General features: G+C 49.5%; 1 protein-coding gene and 1 long non-coding RNA gene across 21 annotated transcripts in view; one reads left to right on the top strand and one right to left on the bottom strand.

The window, feature by feature from the left end:
* LOC309523075 overlaps window positions 1–17,638 on the bottom strand; it is a 219,728-nt gene that overhangs the window by 146,271 nt on the left and 55,819 nt on the right. The window lies entirely within an intron of this gene.
* Window positions 1–17,638, top strand: part of PTPRS (protein tyrosine phosphatase receptor type S) — a 305,222-nt gene that overhangs the window by 234,823 nt on the left and 52,761 nt on the right. For 12 of the 20 annotated variants that reach the window (XM_082206217.1, XM_082206214.1, XM_082206218.1 and 9 more), the window contains 6 exons: window positions 5,132–5,325; window positions 7,854–7,880; window positions 9,939–10,056; window positions 14,433–15,023; window positions 15,796–15,893; window positions 16,042–16,298. In XM_082206217.1, the coding sequence (XP_082062343.1) occupies window positions 5,132–5,325; window positions 7,854–7,880; window positions 9,939–10,056; window positions 14,433–15,023; window positions 15,796–15,893; window positions 16,042–16,298 (1,285 nt within the window). The remainder of the gene's footprint in view (window positions 1–5,131; window positions 5,326–7,853; window positions 7,881–9,938; window positions 10,057–14,432; window positions 15,024–15,795; window positions 15,894–16,041; window positions 16,299–17,638) is intronic. The other 8 variants (XM_082206204.1, XM_082206222.1, XM_082206212.1 and 5 more) reach the window with 2 other exon arrangements.

Raw genomic sequence — 17,638 nt, 5'->3', positions numbered from 1 at the left:
TTATACCCCGCCTTCCCCAGGCAAGGCCGGGCTCAGGGCTGCTAACAATAATAAAAACGAGTTGAATGAATACAACTTAAAAACAAGATTAAAATACAACATCAACACAGTTAAAACGCACAAAGAAAATGCACAAAGAAAGAACAATGTGGCCTCAGATGGGCGGCCTGGGATGGCAAGTAAGAGTGGGGTGATGATCTCATTCCTCAGATCTTTATAAAGGGGACAGGACAGGAGAACACGAGCCACTGTTTCCAAATTGCCGTCAGTCGGAGTGCCGCAGCAGGATCTGCTACTTTTTTAAAAAAAATAATTTTTATTAACTGGCCAATCACATCAAATTAAATCACATCACATAAAATTCCAAATTACAAAGCCAAGTTTTTAAATTTTGTTGGGGGAACCCATACTTCAAGATCCCAAGGGGGATTCGAATCATCTTCTTATTACTGCATTAATGTCCCAATCAGTCCAAACAGAGTTCATAGTTCTATCCAATCTTATCTTGGTGTTTCCACATCATATCTTATTCATATAATTTCTCTTTTTCCTTTACGATCTCTTTTGTTAGTCTCCTTAAACCGATAAGCAAATATAATAATCCTGTGTGAATTTCCCGTTCTTCCAATCTAAGTCCAGATGGTTTCCATATATCATCGCCTTCGTAGATAACATCGCTCTTTCCATCATAAATTAGGCATCATAAATTAGGCTCTGCTACTGCAGGCGGCTCTGCGCCGCAAGTTCAGGGGCAACTGAGTCAGCGAGACGCTGTGGTGGCCACGCTCCTGTGCGCCTGGGACTGGGCAACCTGGAGGGGGGTCCGCCGGGCAGATCTTTGCACCTGCGGCGCTGCATATGCTTACGACAGCCCTGGGCAGGGTGTCCCAAACAGAGCTATAAGGAGCCTTTTAAGGCAGGGTTTCCAAAACCTATGCCCTCTCCATCGCTCTTCCTGGTAACTTCCAAGATGGGCTACCGCAATCCGCTCTACAGGGGGCCGCCCTTGAAGGCGAGCCGGAAACGTCAGTCTGAAATGCAGCCTCCCAGAGTGGCTGGGGCAACCCTGTTGGGTTGCAAATTCAAATGTGTAGTTTGCTTTTTAAAACATGCCGGTTTATTTCCAAGCCCAGTTTGAGGTGTTCGTGTTGGTCTTTAAAGCCCTCAACTACTTGGGCCGCAAGTAATTTATTATTTATACCCCGCCCATCTATCTGGGTTTCCCCAGCCACTCTGGGCGGCTTCCAACAGAACACTAAAATAAAATAAAATAAAATAATAAAATAAAATAAATTATCTGAAAGGCCGCCACGTAGCCTCTCAGGTGCTGAGATCAACAGTGGGGAGGGGGCTCATGGTTGTTCCTTAGAGTGGCAGCCCAGGGGGACGGGGCCTTCTCTGTGGCAGCCCCTAAGCTAGCCGTGGAACTCGCTGCATTCAGAGCTGCGCCTGGCACCTTCATTGTAAAGCTTGCAGAGAATGCCGAAGACATCCCTCTGCCTTTTGGGCCCCAACTTACTCTCTTCTCATTGTAATTCACTTTAAGCTGCTTTGTAATGTTGTGTTTTAACATTGTAACCTGCCCTGGGACCTTAAGGTGAAGGGCAGGCAATAGACAAACAGTTGGTGAGACCACGGTGGTGATAACAGCTAAGGCTGCAGGTCCGATCCCCTTACGGGACAGGTGCATACTTCACACTTGCTCCCCTGTAAAAATAAAAATCGGCTTTCCCGTGGTGTGTGATTGAGGGCTTAGCTCCATCCGAAGCACCTCCCCCCCCCCTTTATTTCTGCACGAGATTAGCCCGGAGCAGGGACTCATGCAGAGACGCAACTCACGTAGAATAATTCCATGATGTGCACGTGCATCTGGTCTCACCCTGGCAGGGGGACTTTCCTGCTCCGAGTGGAGATGTATTGGAAAGAGGGGGTGCCGGGCCCCCCCCCCAAGAGGTGCAACAGGCAGCCTCTCCCTCCCTGCCTTTCTCCCATCGTGGGTTGGGCCTTCGATAAGCCCTTAATTAATTCCTAGTGGCACTTTCTTTGTTTTAGAGGGCCGTAAATATCCCACTCTCTGCCAAAGACGGAGCACCCGAAGCCATGTCTGTCATGTAGTAAGATAAACCAATTCCAGCGCAGGAGCTTCTGGAACAATTTTAAAAAGAGAGAGAGAGACCTGCGTTAGGATTTAAGGACTATATCGCTGCTTTGTTTGAGATATTCTTTTATCTCCACATTGTGGTGTTTTAGTCCGTCAGCGCAGTGTTCGTGGGACCGGGGGGGCTGTCCCTCGGCAAAAATAATTCCCTTTGTTGACTGTGCCCAGCTGCAGGGGGTTGGACTAGATGGCCTTTGGGGTTCCCTTCCAAATCGACGACTCTGTGGTTCCGCAGAAAGGCAGACAGAACCTGAAGCAGGGGACTGAGGGATTTGAGTGGATCTGGCTTCGTCGCCACGCACCGCTCTTTGCAGCACAGTTTGCTTTCGGCAAATGCTGAAGTTGTTCCTCTTTGATTCCTGGGACGAGTGTTTTGAGGGAACACCCCTACCTGCGATTCCCGCGTTTTTGGGGGGGGTTGGTCTAGATGACCCTTGGCCCCCTCCCAGCTCTCCGGTTCTGCGATTCTAGCAACCCTGCCCCACTCTCCCTGTGGCTGCTGTCTGTTTTTAATTCTGAATTTTCAATTGTTGCAGCCTGCCCTGGGACATTCCACTTCTGGTGGGGGTAATAAATTTAATAATAAGAAGAACAATGCTTTATAGCAATGGTTCTCAAACTTTATCCCCTAGGCCACACTTCCAAAAAAATTTTTTAAAAAAGGCTTGCGCCACACCAGATTTTTTTAATTCACAAGAAATACATTTAAAAATAAAAACCAACAATGCCTACTAGTGCTTGATTTTGAAGATATCTATCCATATTCTGAAAATAAATTTTGAAAATGGATGCTGTACTATATTATTTCCCCTGAATTGATTTTTGAATTTTGAATTTTATTATTCATGTTTTTTATACTGTGTTTTATGCTGCTTTTATAATTAAGTGTTTTAAATTTGTTGTTAGCCACCCTGAGCCAGGTTTTTGAACCGGGAAGGGCGGAGTATAAATAAAAATTCATTATTATTGTTATATTACACTGAAGTATTTAAATGTTTATTTGATTGTCCTTGAGTCTTTCTACATAACCTATCATAGAATAGTAGAGTTGGAAGGGATCTCAAAGGACGTCTAGTCCAACCCCCTGCAATGCAGGAATCTCAACTAAATCATCCATGACAGAGGGTCATCCTGTCTCTGCCTAAAAACTTCCAAGGAAGGAGAGTCTACCACCTTCCAAGGGAGTCCCTTCCGCTATCAAACAGCTCTTGCTGTCAGAAAGCTCTTCGTCATGTTTAGTCAGAATCTCCTTTCTTGTAATTTGAAGCTGTGGGTTCGAGTCCTACCCTCCTCCAGAGCAGGAGAAAAGCAAGCTTGCTCCCTCTTCCATATTGACAGCTGCCACACCTTGAACCCAGAACCGCTGCTTTGCAGAGTGGGATTAACTGACTCACCAAGGATTCTGGGTGGCCAAAATAGTATCCTAGCTTAAATCCTACTTTTGTTTCTCATCAACCATGGCAGCTCCAGGTTAGGCTGTGACCGGCCCTTGGAGAGCCACCGTTAGTCATCATAGCACTGAGCTACATGAGCAGGATGCTGGTGGTGCTGTGGGTTAAACCACAGAGCCTAGGACTTGCCGATCAGAAGGTTAGCGGTTCAAATCCCCGCGGCAGGGTGAGCTCCCGTTGCTCGGTCCCTGCTCCTGCCAACCTAGCAGTTCGAAAGCATGTCAAAGTGCAAGTAGATAAATAGGTACCGCTCTGGCGGGAAGGTAAACGGCATTTCCGTGCACTGCTCTGGTTCGCCAGAAGCGGCGTAGTCATGCTGGCCACATGACCCGGAAGCTGTACGCTGTCTCCCTCGGCCAGTAAAGCGAGATGAGCACCGCAACCCCAGAGTCGGCCACAACTGGACCTAATGGTCAGGGGTCCCTTTACCTTTACCTTTACATGAGCCAATGGCCACTGTTTCTTAAACTTGGGTCCCCAGCTGCTTTTGGACTACAACTCCCATCACCCCTAGCTGCCAGGAGCTAGTCCGGAGCAGGTCAGCAATGAAACACCTGGTGTCAGTGAACTCTATATTCAAGGAAACGAGGTTGGCCCAGGAAGCCAGGCCTAGTGAGCAAAGCAACTCGTCCTGGCAAGACCCAGCCCCTATGAGGCGGTTGCTAGGACTGAAGGTCCCTGCCCGCCCGCAGTCTCTCCTTCGGTCACTGGCAGAGGAAGAGGGGTGCGGGGGCACGCAGCGCCCCCAGCAGGGCGATCCCGGTGGGGTGCCATCGCAGCTGCCCCCCGCCTGCTCTCCACCCCCCATGTGCCGGAGCATGAAGCTCCGCCACTGCCTTCAGGTCCTTCCCCAGCAATCTGAGACTTCTCTACCTCATTTATCCCTGCTCCACCCTTTTCATGCCTCTTCTGGTTCTGGGAGACCAGTGGAGAGGGTAGCTGGTCACAGCAGGAAGGAGCCTGCCTTATGTCTGTCTCCTGGTCCCCCTACTCTGAGTCTGGACTGCTCTCTGCCACGGCCTCTTCCTGCTCACTAAATCCTGTTGCCTCTCCAGCTGCCAACACCTCCTCCTCCTGCCAATCTTCCGGGCTCTGAGCCTTCGTCCCCTGGGGGTTCCTTTGGGGGTTCCCCAACTGGTGCCTCCCACCACTCCTTTGCACCCAGGCAGCCCGTGGCACTACGTAGCAGGACCAGTGGTTGGGGATAGTGGTAGTCCCAACAACTGCTGGAGGCCCAAGCTTTGTGAACCATGAGGACTAGTGCCTTTAGATATAAGGGAGAGGTTGCAACTCACTCATAAGGCTCACTCCTACAGCTTTGGGAACTGACACTCCTGAACCGCTGTGTTTGCGTGGAAAATAAAATTGGGCTAAATGGCAAAAAAGCCTATCTCAGGTCCTTTGAACCCTGGATGCTTTGAACGCCATGTGAATTTCCTGTGTTAAAGCTGAAACATGCACCTTCTCTTTGTCTCTCTCTCTCTCTCTCTTCCTCTGGCTCCTTCCTTTTCCTCTCTTCCAGTGCCCAGTGCCCCGCCACGCAAAGTGGAAGTGGAGGTTCTGAATTCGACCGCCATCCAAGTGTCCTGGCGCTCGCCGCTCCAGAACCGCCAACACGGGCAGATTCGCGGCTACCAAGTACACTACATCCGAATGGAGAACGGGGAAGCCAGCGGTCTACCCCAGATCAAAGACGTGATGTTGGCTGATGCGCAGGTAATGATCAGCGATAGCCCAACATCCATTCTCTGGGCACTCTGCTGACGTCTGGGTTAGGCTACTGCAAGGTGCTAAGTGTGGGGCTGCCCTTGAAGATGGTTCAGAGCCTGGGCGCATAACACCAAGTCCTGGCTGACCCCTGGACTGAATAAACCCCTGTGTTGCAAAGAGAACGTCAGCAATGTCTAGGCAACACAATGACCATGTACATACGCAATAGACAATCTGTTACAGAATTCCTTCAAACCGTAACAAGTCCTTCATAAACCCATCTTATTTTGAATGAATGTATGTAAATGAAAATATCAACTGCTGTGGAACAGTGCTCATGTAATAACGTAGCGACTATTTTCATTTACATACATTCATTCGAAATAAGGTGGGTTTATGAAGCAATTCTATATCCTCCCACCACGCTGACGAAGAATTCTACGAAACAGTAGTCAATATCCAGAATCACTGTTCAGTGTTGGACATCGTATTTGCTGAATACACAAAGCTTCACAGCTTGACTTTCATCGTACAAAGTCGGGTACCTCGCTTCATTTAAAGATTTTCAGAGACTTTGAGACTAAAGATTTCATTTTGGACTTGTTATGGTTTTAAGGAATTCTATAAAAGATTGTCTATTGCGTATGTACATGGTCATCGTGTTCCCTAGACATTGCTGCTGCACTGACTACCAATTAGTTTCCTTGTCCAATCCAGCGCTGGATTTGACCTACAAAGCCTTATTCAGCTCAGGACCCCAGTACCAGCGCCGAGGGCCTTCTGGCGGTTCCCTCGCTGCGAGAAGCCAAGTTACAGGGAACCAGGCAGAGGGCCTTCTCGGTGGTGGCACCCGGCCTGTGGAACGCCCTCCCACCAGATGTCTAAAAGAACAACAACTCCCAGACTTTTAGAAGACATCTGAAGGCATCCCTGTTTAGGGAAGCTTTTAATGTTTGACGGTATTTTAATATTTTTTTGGAAGCCGCCCAGAGCACCTGGGGAAACCCAGCCAGATGGGCAGGGTATAAATAATAAATTATTATTATTATTATAGTATATCTCCAGGACAGCCTCTCTCCTTATGAACCAACCCTGAAATTGTCCTCTGAGGCTCTTATCTTTGCGTACCAAGGGAGCTCTGGAGCAGCGGTTCTCAACCTGTGGGTCCCCCGATGTTGTCGGACTACAACTCCCATCATCCCTGAGCTCCGGCCTTGCTAGCTAGGGGTGATGGGAGGTGTAGTCCAACAACATCTGGGGACCCACAGGGTGAGAATGGCTGCTCTAGAGGGTGGCAACATGAGAACAGGCCTTTTCAGTGGTGGGCCCCTGCTTGTGAAACACTCTCCCCAGAGAGGCTCGCCTGTCGACATCATTATCTGCTTTTAGTCAACAAGGCGAATGCATTTTCCCCACCACACTTCGGCTCTTAGTTATTATCTGCAGCCTCTTGCTAGTGGGATGTTTTAATCCTGCCTTTCAAAAGGGGGGGGGGGGAATGAATGCGTTTCAGATGTTGATATGCTCTGTTTCATATTGCTTTTAACATTACGTATTTGATTATTTACTGTGAGCGCTTTGAATTGCTTCGGTAAGAGGGGAAAAAGCTCTTCCTAAATATGTTGGAGGGACGCAGGTGGGTGGCGCTGTGGGTTAAACCACAGAGCCTAGGGTTTGCTGATCAGAAGGTCGGCGGTTCGAATCCCCGCAAAGGGGTGAGCTCCCGTTGCTCAGTCCCTGCTCCTGCCAACCTAGCAGTTCAAAAGCACGTCAAAGTGCAAGTAGATAAATAGGTACCACTCCGGCGGGAAGGTAAACGGCGTTTCCGTGCGCTGCTCTGGTTCGCCAGAAGCGGCTTAGTCATGCTGGCCACATGACCCGGAAGCTGTATGCCGTCTCCCTCAGCCAATAAAGCAAGATGAGCGCCACAACCCCAGAGTCAGTCACGACTGGACCTAACGGTCGGGGGTCCCTTTACCTTTTAAATATGTTGGTGGTTAAATCTGGGAGCTTCCGAATGCAAGGCGATATGCACTGCAGCTGAGCTCTGCCTGCATCAAGTATAAATTGCCTTCTGAACCGCTGGTCCATTTGGCTCACCATCGCCCACTCTGACTAGCACCAGCTCTCTAGGGTTTCAGGCAGGGACTGCATGCAAACAGGAGCGCTAACCACCGAGCGACCTTCCCCCCGCCCCCCGAAAACAAACCTTTCACCTTGAAAATGTTCCACGCTCCGAAAAGGGTTGTTGTTTTCCCCCCAGTTGGCGCCACTGCAGATGCTGCCTTTTCAAAGCTCTGCCACTGCTACCCGTAAGAATCATAAAATTCTAGTTGGGGGGGAGCCCAAAGGTCATCTAGTCCAACCCCCCAAGTAGCGCATCCTACTAACCTCATCCCTCCTTGGACCTCCTCCTCTTCACGGGCTTCCGAGAAGCGGGCTATTTTGCTTCCTCTGCAAACTTTCTCTCTCTCTCTGTCTGTCTTACACGTTTTCCTCTTTCTGTCCTTAACCGCATACCCTCTTTTGCTCAGTGGGAAACCGATGACACTGCAGAATACGTAAGTACGGACCCTTTCTTGTCCGGGTGACCCTTTCGCTCTGCTCCCCAACCCCCTTTCCCTTCCCTTGGTGATGCTGTGGCATTTGTGGATTTCTGCTTTCGCCCTTTTTCTCCTCCCATGCCCCGTTCCGGCAGTTTCCCTTGCCATCTCTCCAGGCAAAGGGAGGCCTTGCCAGCTGTTTACCGTATTTTTCGCTCTATAAGACTCACCAGACCACAAGACGCACCTAGTTTTTGGAGAAGGAAAACAAGAAAAAAAATATTCTGAATCTCAGAAGCCAGAACAGCAAGAGGGATCACTGCGCAGTGAAAGCAGCAATCCCTCTTGCTGTTCTGGCTTCTGTGATAGCTGCGCAGCCTGCATTCGCTCCATAAGACGCACAGACATTTCCCCTTACTTTTTAGGAGGGAAAAGGTGAGTCTTATAGAGCAAAAAATACAGTAACTGGGCCACCGCACAGAAGCAGCTTCTGTCCACTATCTGTGATGTCTCTCCTAATTTATAACAATTTGAGCGGCAATGCCAATTATTATTATTATTATTATTATTATTATTATTATTATTATTATTAATGTCCCGACCTTCCCAGCCCAAGCCAGGCTCAGAGCGGCTAACAGTAAAATAATACCACATTCTAAAATCAATTCATTATAAAACCAATTCAGAATCAAATTAATGGCAACCATTGGGCTAGAGTTTTATGAGGATTACCAAAGAAGGGGGTCAGACAGTGCCTTGGCCAAAGGCCAGGTGGAACAGCTCTGTCTTGCAGGCCCTGCGGAAAGATGATGTCAAGTCCCGTAGGGCCCTGGTCTCTTGTGACAGAGCGTTTCACCAGATTGGGGCCACAGCCGAAAAAGCCCTGGCTCTGGTTGAGGCCAGCCTAACCTCCCTGTGGCCCGGGACCTCCAAGATGTTTTTGTTTGAAGACCATAAGGTCCTCTGTGGGACATACCAGGAGAGCTTTGGGTTCCCAGCCCCCACAAATATTTAATTGGGGGGAGCCAAAGGGACCTTGGTGGGACATGGGTTAAACCACAGAGCCTAGGACTTGCCGATCAGAAGGTCGGCGGTTTGAATCCCCGCGACGGGGTGAGCTCCCGTTGCGCGGTCCCTGCTCCTGCCAACCTAGCAGTTCGAAAGCACGTCAAATGCAAGTAGATAAATAGGTACCGCTCCGGCGGGAAGGTAAACGGCGTTTCCGTGCGCTGCTCTGGTTCGCCAGAAGCGGCTTAGTCCTGCTGGCCACATGACCCGGAAGCTGTATGCCGGCTCCCTCTGCCAATAAAGCGAGATGAGCGCCGCAACCCCAGAGTCAGCCACGACTGGACCTAATGGTCAGGGGTCCCTTTACCTTTAAAGGGACCTTGGCTTGCTGCCCTGCTGCCCACCTCTCCCGTCTCTGAAACAAGAGAAGGGAGACCCTGGCAAAGTGGCCTTGAGCTGACGGGGCAGTACCCCAAAACAGCTGCATTCACAGTCCCCAAAGGCACCCCCTGCCTGGAATTAAAGCGCCCCATAGCCGCCACCGCCCTCAAACACACAGGCACCCTCTTCCAGATTCGGCTTGTCGGCTGGGGAGGGGTGCATGGGGCTGGCACGTGTAAACGAGGTTTTTAATCTCCTTGAAGCTGCTGGATTCTCTTTTCCTCCCCTCTCCTCCGAGACTCCGGACTCCTTTGAAGAAGCTGGCAGAGCGTTTTGACAGCGGATGCATTTTCTGCCGAGATAGAGAGAGAGAAGCTGGGAGGCAGATGGAGGAGCAAAGCCCCCCCCCCTTCTCGGCTGCATGTTTTGCATAAAGAGGATTCCTCCGAGCCGCTTGTGTGTGTGTGTGTGTGTTTCCGTAGCTAAACTGTGTGCATTTCCTTCCCGCAACCTCGCAACCCCGCTTTTCCTCTCGCTTGCGTTGTGTCGTGTTCCCTGCACGCATCGCCGTTGTTGGTCCCCGGTCCTCCCCCCCAGCCACCGCCAAGCTCAAACTGTTCTGCCTTCGGTATTTTAAAAAGGGTACAAATCTCTCTCTCTCTCCTTCTCTTGGATTCCTGTCCCCAGGAAATGATCATCGCTGGGTTGCAGCCAGAGACGGCCTATTCCATCACTGTGGCTGCCTATACCATGAAAGGCGACGGCGCCCGCAGCAAACCCAGGGTGGCCGTGACCAAGGGAGCAGGTGAGCGTCTCTCGGAGGGTAACACCGCCATCCTTCATTGCACAAAGGCAGCTGCAGAATGCTTCCTTTTCTACTTTTAAAATCATTTTTTAAAATATTGTTTTATCATCAACAACCACTGCGAAACCCAGAAGCTCAGCATCAGGGTATTGCCTCGTGTGCCACGTACAAAGCAAGCGATAAATAAGAATCAAAAGTGATGGTAGAACCCCGTTATCAACCAAAAGACACCCATATTTCCCAAGGTGGCGTGGATGGTGAACGTTGAGCATTCTGAGTTTGAAGCGCAAGAATTAAAAAATCCTACTCCGTGCCGTAAGTTCAGGCAGTGATTGCCTAGAAGCTCATGAGAGCGATTGGCTAGAAGATAAGGATTCTGATTGGTGTCAAGCTGACCGTTCTGATTGGCTAGAAAATAAGGGTATAAATTGGCAAGACGATCAGGATCCTGATTAGTGTGCAGCGGAGGATTCTGATTGGCTAGAAAATAAGGATGTAGATTGGCTAGGTGATCAGGATCCTGATTGGCTAGAAAATAAGAATGTAGATTGGCTAGGGGATCAAGATTCTGATTAGTGTGAAGCTGAGGATTCTGATTGGCTAGAAGATAAGCATTTTGATTGGCTAGAAGATCAGGATCCTGATTGGCTAGAAAATAAGGATGTAGATTGGCTAGAGGATCAAGATTCTGATTAGTGTGAAGCTGAGGATTCTGATTAGCTAGACTATATGATTGGCTAGAAGATTACTATTGTGATTCACTAGATGACTAGACCTTCCAGGACACTTCCCCCGCAAAAAAACTCATCTTTTGTGAAGATTTATCTTCATGTTTTTCTCCCCTCCACCTCCTCATTTTCTTCCTAGATCTTATTTCATTGCTGCTGGGTTTGTCCATCCATCCATCACTGAAGGAGTATCTCTCCAGCAGATAAGCTCTTATCCAAGACCTCGTTCCACTTAGCTTCAGATAGATAATTTGTTTTCTTTCTTTTTTAAAAGGAAAAAAAAATTCCTAATTTGGGGAAATTGCTTCTTTTCCTTGCCAAATCTTTCAAATGGGTCTTTGGCGATCTTTTATCTGCTTTGTGCTGTTCAGTCAATAATTCACATTTTGGTAAAGGGAAAACAATTTCCCAAGCTCACATCATCCCTGGAGCTCACAGGGTGAGTTTGGGCCAGCTGCTACCCCTCTCAGCCAAACATGCCTCACATGGCTGTTGTGAAAATAAAAACTGGGGGCTGGGAGAAAGAACTGTCCTCACATACAGAAATGCCAAGCCCAGCCCCTGGCAATCTCAAGACAGTAGGAGATAAGGGCGGGGTGAATCCTTCTTTGCCCATTGCAACGCTGGAGAGTACCGTATTTTTCGCTCTGTAAGACGCACCAGACCATAAGACGCACCTAGTTTTTGGAGGAGGAAAACAAGAAAAAAAAATATTCTGAATCTCAGAAGCCAGAACAGCAAGATTTCTGAAAGCAGAAATCCCTCTTGCTGTTCTGGCTTCTGGGATAGCTGCGCAGCCTGCATTTGCTCCATAAGATGCACACACATTTCCCCTTACTTTTTAGGAGGGGAAAAACGAGTCTTATAGAGCAAAAAAATCGGCAATTGTTGGTCAGAATCAGGCAATCCTGGACAAGCAGATGATCTGGAGTCCCAGTTTCGGCCCCTCCAGATGCCCTTTTTTTAAAAAGTGTGCATTCGCAATGATTCGTGCACAGGGCAGTCACACACAATCCCACTTTCAGTCCAGTCACACTGCGGCAGATATCCAGTATCCCCCTGCTAAAGTCCTGTAATGTTTCATCCTGCAGATAATTCTGGTTAATTTTTCTCCTGATTTTGCAGTGCCATAGCTTCTCTCATATATATATATATAATTAGTTCTTTAACATATCATTTTCAACAGTTATTAAACATAGTTTTATATCTTATACAATTTCTTTGACTTCCCTCAATCACATCTGAAAATTTTCCAATCTTTTCACAATATACATTTCTTACTTTCACTATTACATTTAAATCTCATAACTGATGTCTCTCTTCTTTCTCTCCTTTGCAATATTTCATATATTTCTCCTTACAAAACTTCTTGTAGTCCTACTAGCGTAATTTGTTGATGACAGTTGCTCTTCAAATAGTTCGTATATTTCTTCCAAGATCTCTGGTCCCGCAGGTTTCGAATCCTTCCTGTCATTTTATCCAGTTCTGCGTAGTCCATTAGTTTCGTCTGCCATTCTTCTTTCGTCAGGATTTCTTCTTGCTTCCATTTATGAGTCGACAACACTCTTGCCGCTGTTGTTGCATATGAGAAGCAGTGTCATGGCTTCTCAGGGCAGCAGCAAAGCGGTGTCATAACTGGGGAAGCCATTGCACAGCGAACGGTTAAATAGGATAGATCCAGCGCTGAGACTTCTGTTTTGTCAAGAACTTGCTGCAGGGAGTCAAAACAAATCCTGAACCATCTTGGAATGTTTTCCTCCCTATGAGAGCAAGAATAGAGAGTACCCATCTTCACTATACATTTAAAGCAGTGTCATATCACTTTAAACAGCCCCCTCCCAAAGGATTCTGGGAACTGCAGTTTGTTCTGAGTGCTGAGAGCCCCTTATCTCTCTGCACCTCTGTCCCAAAATATGTTCCTGCCTTGGCTCTTCACTTCTCTAAGGCCCCGTATAAGCCATAGCGTTAAGGCAGGATCAGACCACTTCAAACAGTCATGACTCCCCCCAAAGGATTCTGGGAAGTGTAGTTTCTTCAGAGTGCTGGAATTTGTTAGGCAACCCCGACCCCCCTCTTACAGAGCCATCCTTGGCCATCTAAAATTCTCATTTCTTTAAACTGGCCATCTGTCGGTAGAGCATGAGACTTTATCTCAGGGCTGTGAGTTCGAGTTTACCCACGTTGGGCAAAAGATTCCTGCGTTGTAGGTGGTTGGACTAGATGACCCTCATGGTCTCTTCCAACTGTACAATTCTATGGGAGGAGAAGGTGTTGGAAGCAGAAGAGGGAACAGGGCTTAGTGAGCAGGGAGAGGCTGTGGAAGAGAAAAGTTCAGAAACAGAAAAGGAGAGGGGCCCAAGAGGTAGAGAGGAAGTCCGTCTGGTGAAGAGTCGCGGATTTCTCCCCCTCCTGCTGCAACCAGCTCCTCTCCCTCTGATCTCACAGAACCAAGAGAGGTGTGAACAGGGTGGAGGAGAGGTCGGGCCGCATGCAGGCATAGTCTCTGATTGCCTGGGAAAAGCCCTGGAGAGGTGGGGACTTTGGCAGCTGTGGGGAGGTGAGGACTTTCAACTCAACCTTCCGGGGGTGATCTGCTGTGCCCAGTAATAATAATAATAATAATAATAATAATAATAATAATAATAATAATAATAATAATTTATTATTTATACCCCGCCCATCTGGCTGAGTTTCCCCAGCCACTCTGGGCGGCTCCCAATCAAGTGTTAAAAACAATACAGCATTAAATATTAAAAAATTTCCCTAAACAGGGCTGCCTTCAGATGTCTTTTTTAAAAAAGATAGCTGCTTATTTCCTTCACATCTGAAGGGAGGGCGTTCCACGGGGCGGGCGCCACTACCGAGAAGGCCCTCTGTCTGGTTCCCTGTAGCCTCACTTCTCACAGGGAGGGAACCGCCAGAAGGCCCTCAGAGCTGGACCTCTGTGTCCGGGCTGAACGATGGGGGTGGAGACGCTCCTTCAGGTATACAGGACCAAGGCCGTTTAGGGCTTTAAAGGTCAACACCAACACTTTGAATTGTGCTCGGAAACGTACTGGGAGCCAATGCAGATCTCTCAGGACCGGTGTTATGTAGTCCCGGCGGCCACTCCCAGTCCCCAGTCTAGCTGCCGTATTCTGGATTAATTGCAGTTTCCGGGTCACCTTCAAAGGGAGCCCCACGTAGAGCGCATTGCAGTAGTCCAAGCGGGAAATAACTAGAGCATGCACCACTCTGGCAAGACAGTCCATGGGCAGGTAGGGTCTCAGCCTGCGTACCAGATGGAGCTGGTAGACAGCCGCCCTGGACACAGAATTAACCTGCGCCTCCATGGACAGCTGTGAGTCCAAAATGACTCCCAGGCTGCGCACCTGGTCCTTCAGGGGCACACTTACCCCATTCAGGACCAGGGAATCCCCCACACCTGCCCGCCCCCTGTCCCCCCAAAACAGTACTTCTATCTTGTCAGGATTCAACCTCAATCTGTTAGCCGCCATCCATCCTCCAACCGCCTCCAGGCACATTAGGCCTGACATCCCACCATGCCTGTTCAAGTCGTGTTCTTTCTCATCAATTCCCAACTCGCACGGTGTGCGATTCACTGCCGCACCTCCTCCTGACCTGGTCTGCCTCTCTTCTCTTCTCAAGTCCCAGGGAAGCCAATCCTGTCCGTCCACCCGACTCAAGAAAACGCCCTGCTGGTCAAGTGGGAGCCTCCTCTGGACGCAGAGGGTCAGGTGCTGGGCTACCGCTTGCAGTTCGGCCGCAGGGACGTTGACCCCTTGGCGACGCTGGAATTCTCCTCGGAGGACGACAGGTACATCGCCACCAACATCCACCGAGGGGCCACCTACGTCTTCAAGCTGGCCGTCAAAAGCCGGCCCGGCTTCGGGGAGGAAGCGGTCCAGGAGCTCACCATCCCAGAAGACGTGCCCAAGGGGTACCCGCAGATCCTCGAGGCCAGCAACATCACCTCCAAGTCTGTGCAGTTCCACTGGATGCCCCCGGTCATGGCCGAGAGGAACGGGGTCATAGTGAAGTACACCGTGGCCTATCGCGAGGCCGCCTCTTCCGGGAGCCCGCAGGAGAAGGATCTCCCTCCGTCTCCTGAGAACTCGTACACGCTGAACGGCCTCAAGCCCAACACGGCCTACGATGTTAAAATCCGAGCCCACACCAGTAAAGGTCCGGGGCCGTACAGCCCTTCTGTCCAATACCGGACGTTCCTCCTGGACCAAGGTAGGACTTGCCGACTTCTCCACGGTGACTCTCTCTCCCTGTATCCTGAGCTGCTCCCGGGAGGCAGAGAAGTAAACAAAACAAAGCGATTAAAAATGAAATGCAAACAAAAACACGCAAGCCCGCAAATCAAAAGCCATTGAGCTCCCCGCTGGCTTGGAAGACAGGCGTGCAAGTACGTTCCTTTAAAAAAAATAAAATCGAAATTAGAAAGGCAGGTGGATTCTCTCTGCCTTCGGCAGGTAAGTCCTCTTTCCTCTTTCTTCCGAAAGTCAAGTCCAGACAGTCCTCCTTGATTGACAGCTGGGCGGAGCAGTCGCTATCACAGGTGGGAGGAGCCTTTTCTTCTGCTTCTCGCCTTTTCTTTCTCTTTTTCTCTTTCCCTTTCTCTCTCTCTCTCTCTCTTTTGCAAACCACAAAACAGGGGAAGGGGAGATAAACAAAACACGAGCCCCACATGTCCGTCCCCCCGCAGAGGCCCTTTTCTCCTCAGCAGCCAATCAGGAGCTACGTAGCCTGTTTTCGGGGGCGGGCACAGGGAGGAGGGGCGTGTCCCATTGTGTGATGTCATGGCGCCAGGGTTGGGTGCGGGATGGAACGGAATGGAATGGGCAACCTTTCTGGGCGGAAGCCGTAGCGTTGTGTATTTCGGAAGGCATTGCCGATTGGTTGGAAGATGATTCTTGCCGGTTGTTTGGAATTCCAAAATGTGGCTCTTTTCACCCTGTTCTCCTTGCTCCCCGCCTCCCCTCACTGCTTTTCTTTCCAACAGTTTTCCCCAAAAACTTCAAAGTGAGGATGGTGACCAAGACGTCCGTTCTTCTAGGATGGGAGTTCCCCGAGAATTACAATTCTGCCGTTCCGTACACGGTACAGATTTATATTATGTTTGGGGAGAGTTGCGCTACCTGTAGCGGGTGGAGGGGCTCCCCTTTCACCCCGAGGTTCACGTTCCCTCACTTGCCAACCTCTCGTAAATCTCGATTCGCTTCTCCCCTCCCCCCCCCCCGAACCTCAGATCCAGTACGAGGGCAAAGAGATCGAGGTGGACGGCCGTGCCACTAAGAAGCTCATCACGAACCTGAGACCTCACACATTGTACAGGTTCATCCTGAAAGGTCCCAAGGGCACTCTGGGTAACCTCCAACAGCAGGTGGAGGTTTCAACGGCAGCCAACCTGCTCAGCCGGAAGCCGGAGGTGACCTACAGACACGACCTGGACGGGAGCATCGTGGTGACCCTGCCGGAAGTGAAAGGCTCAGATTCACCTATGCAGTACGTAAAAATAACGGGGAGGCAGTGTTAGGATATTTCCGTTCCTCCTTAAAAAGGGAGCAGGCTGTTGTGTGTCACAAGCCTGCGTACTTCCTGCTCACAGGGAGTTTCCGTTTTGTATATAGCTTTGGTTTTCTGTCTGTTGCCTCGACACGAAGGCAGGCAGTCATGTTTTTCCTTTGTTCTGACCAATGCTGAATAAAGTAAATATGCCCTTCTGGGTGCATCTTCTGTTGCGGAGTCTGCTGCAAGGGCGGGCACGAGTCCTGGAATGTGTCTGAGGCTCATGTCGCTAACTGACTGATGCCGTTCTACGGGAGATCGATGGATCGTCTGGAGATGACTGTCTCCCTGGCACTTTCCCAACAAGCAGGGCCGTCTTGCCCATAGGTGCTAGGGGTGCGGGGCACCTGGGCACCAGGCTCTCGGGGGCACCAGTCCAGGGGCCAGGAGTTGAGGCCGGGGAAAAGCCCGCCACCGGCTAGAGCGCCACGGCGGACTTTTCTGCTGCAGGCGGCTCTGCGCCATGAGTTCGAGGGCGACCAAGCCAGCAAGATGCTGAGGCGGCCGGCTGGCTCCGCCCTCCTGCGCACCCGGGACTTGGCAACCTGGGGGGGGGATCTTTGCACCCCAGTGCCACATATGCTTAAGACAGCCCTGCTGGGAAGTCAGGCAACCTGCAGCCCGCAAGCCTGGTTTCATATAGCTCCCTGCCAGGGATTTTAATGTATTTAATTCTGAATAATAATGGTGAGAACAATGTCACGCTGGGGTGTGGGGTGGGGACTTAAACACGTTGCCGAGTTCCCAAAAATAGACCAGAGGCAATTGTATTTCATCCAGCAGAGCTTTACTGCTACTGAAGGCAAATGAGCATAATGGTCACAAATCCAATTCATTCAGGATTGGCCCCGTCCATAAGAAATCCAGTTGCAGCTTAACTTAAAACTTACAAGAACTTATAATAAGACTAAACCGTAACACTATAGCACACAGAACACCACACCAGAACAAAGAGATAGAAAGAGAACATAAGTAAAAACCAGGCTCCTTCTGGCCTTACTATTATAGTCAGCATGACCTTGACAGAAAGAGATAACAGAACCAGTTCAAACCCAGCTTCTCAGAAGGAATAACCCAAACAAGAACCTTCTTTCACACAGAGAGGAAACCTTCCAGAACCCTCCTGAACTCAACAGAACAAGAAAGATCTCTACACATCAGATCAATATTTTCTGTACTAAGAAATGCAAACAGACAAATAATAATAATCTTATTATTAATATGCCGCCCATTTGACCGGGTTGCCCCAGCCACTCTGGCAGGCTCCGGAAAAAATA

Source organism: Podarcis vaucheri (assembly GCF_965113315.1).
Source record: "Podarcis vaucheri genome assembly, chromosome: 18".
NCBI lineage: Eukaryota > Metazoa > Chordata > Lepidosauria > Squamata > Lacertidae > Podarcis > Podarcis vaucheri.
The sequence above is the reverse complement of the archived record's forward strand: the minus strand, read 5'-3'. Positions and strand labels throughout refer to the sequence as shown.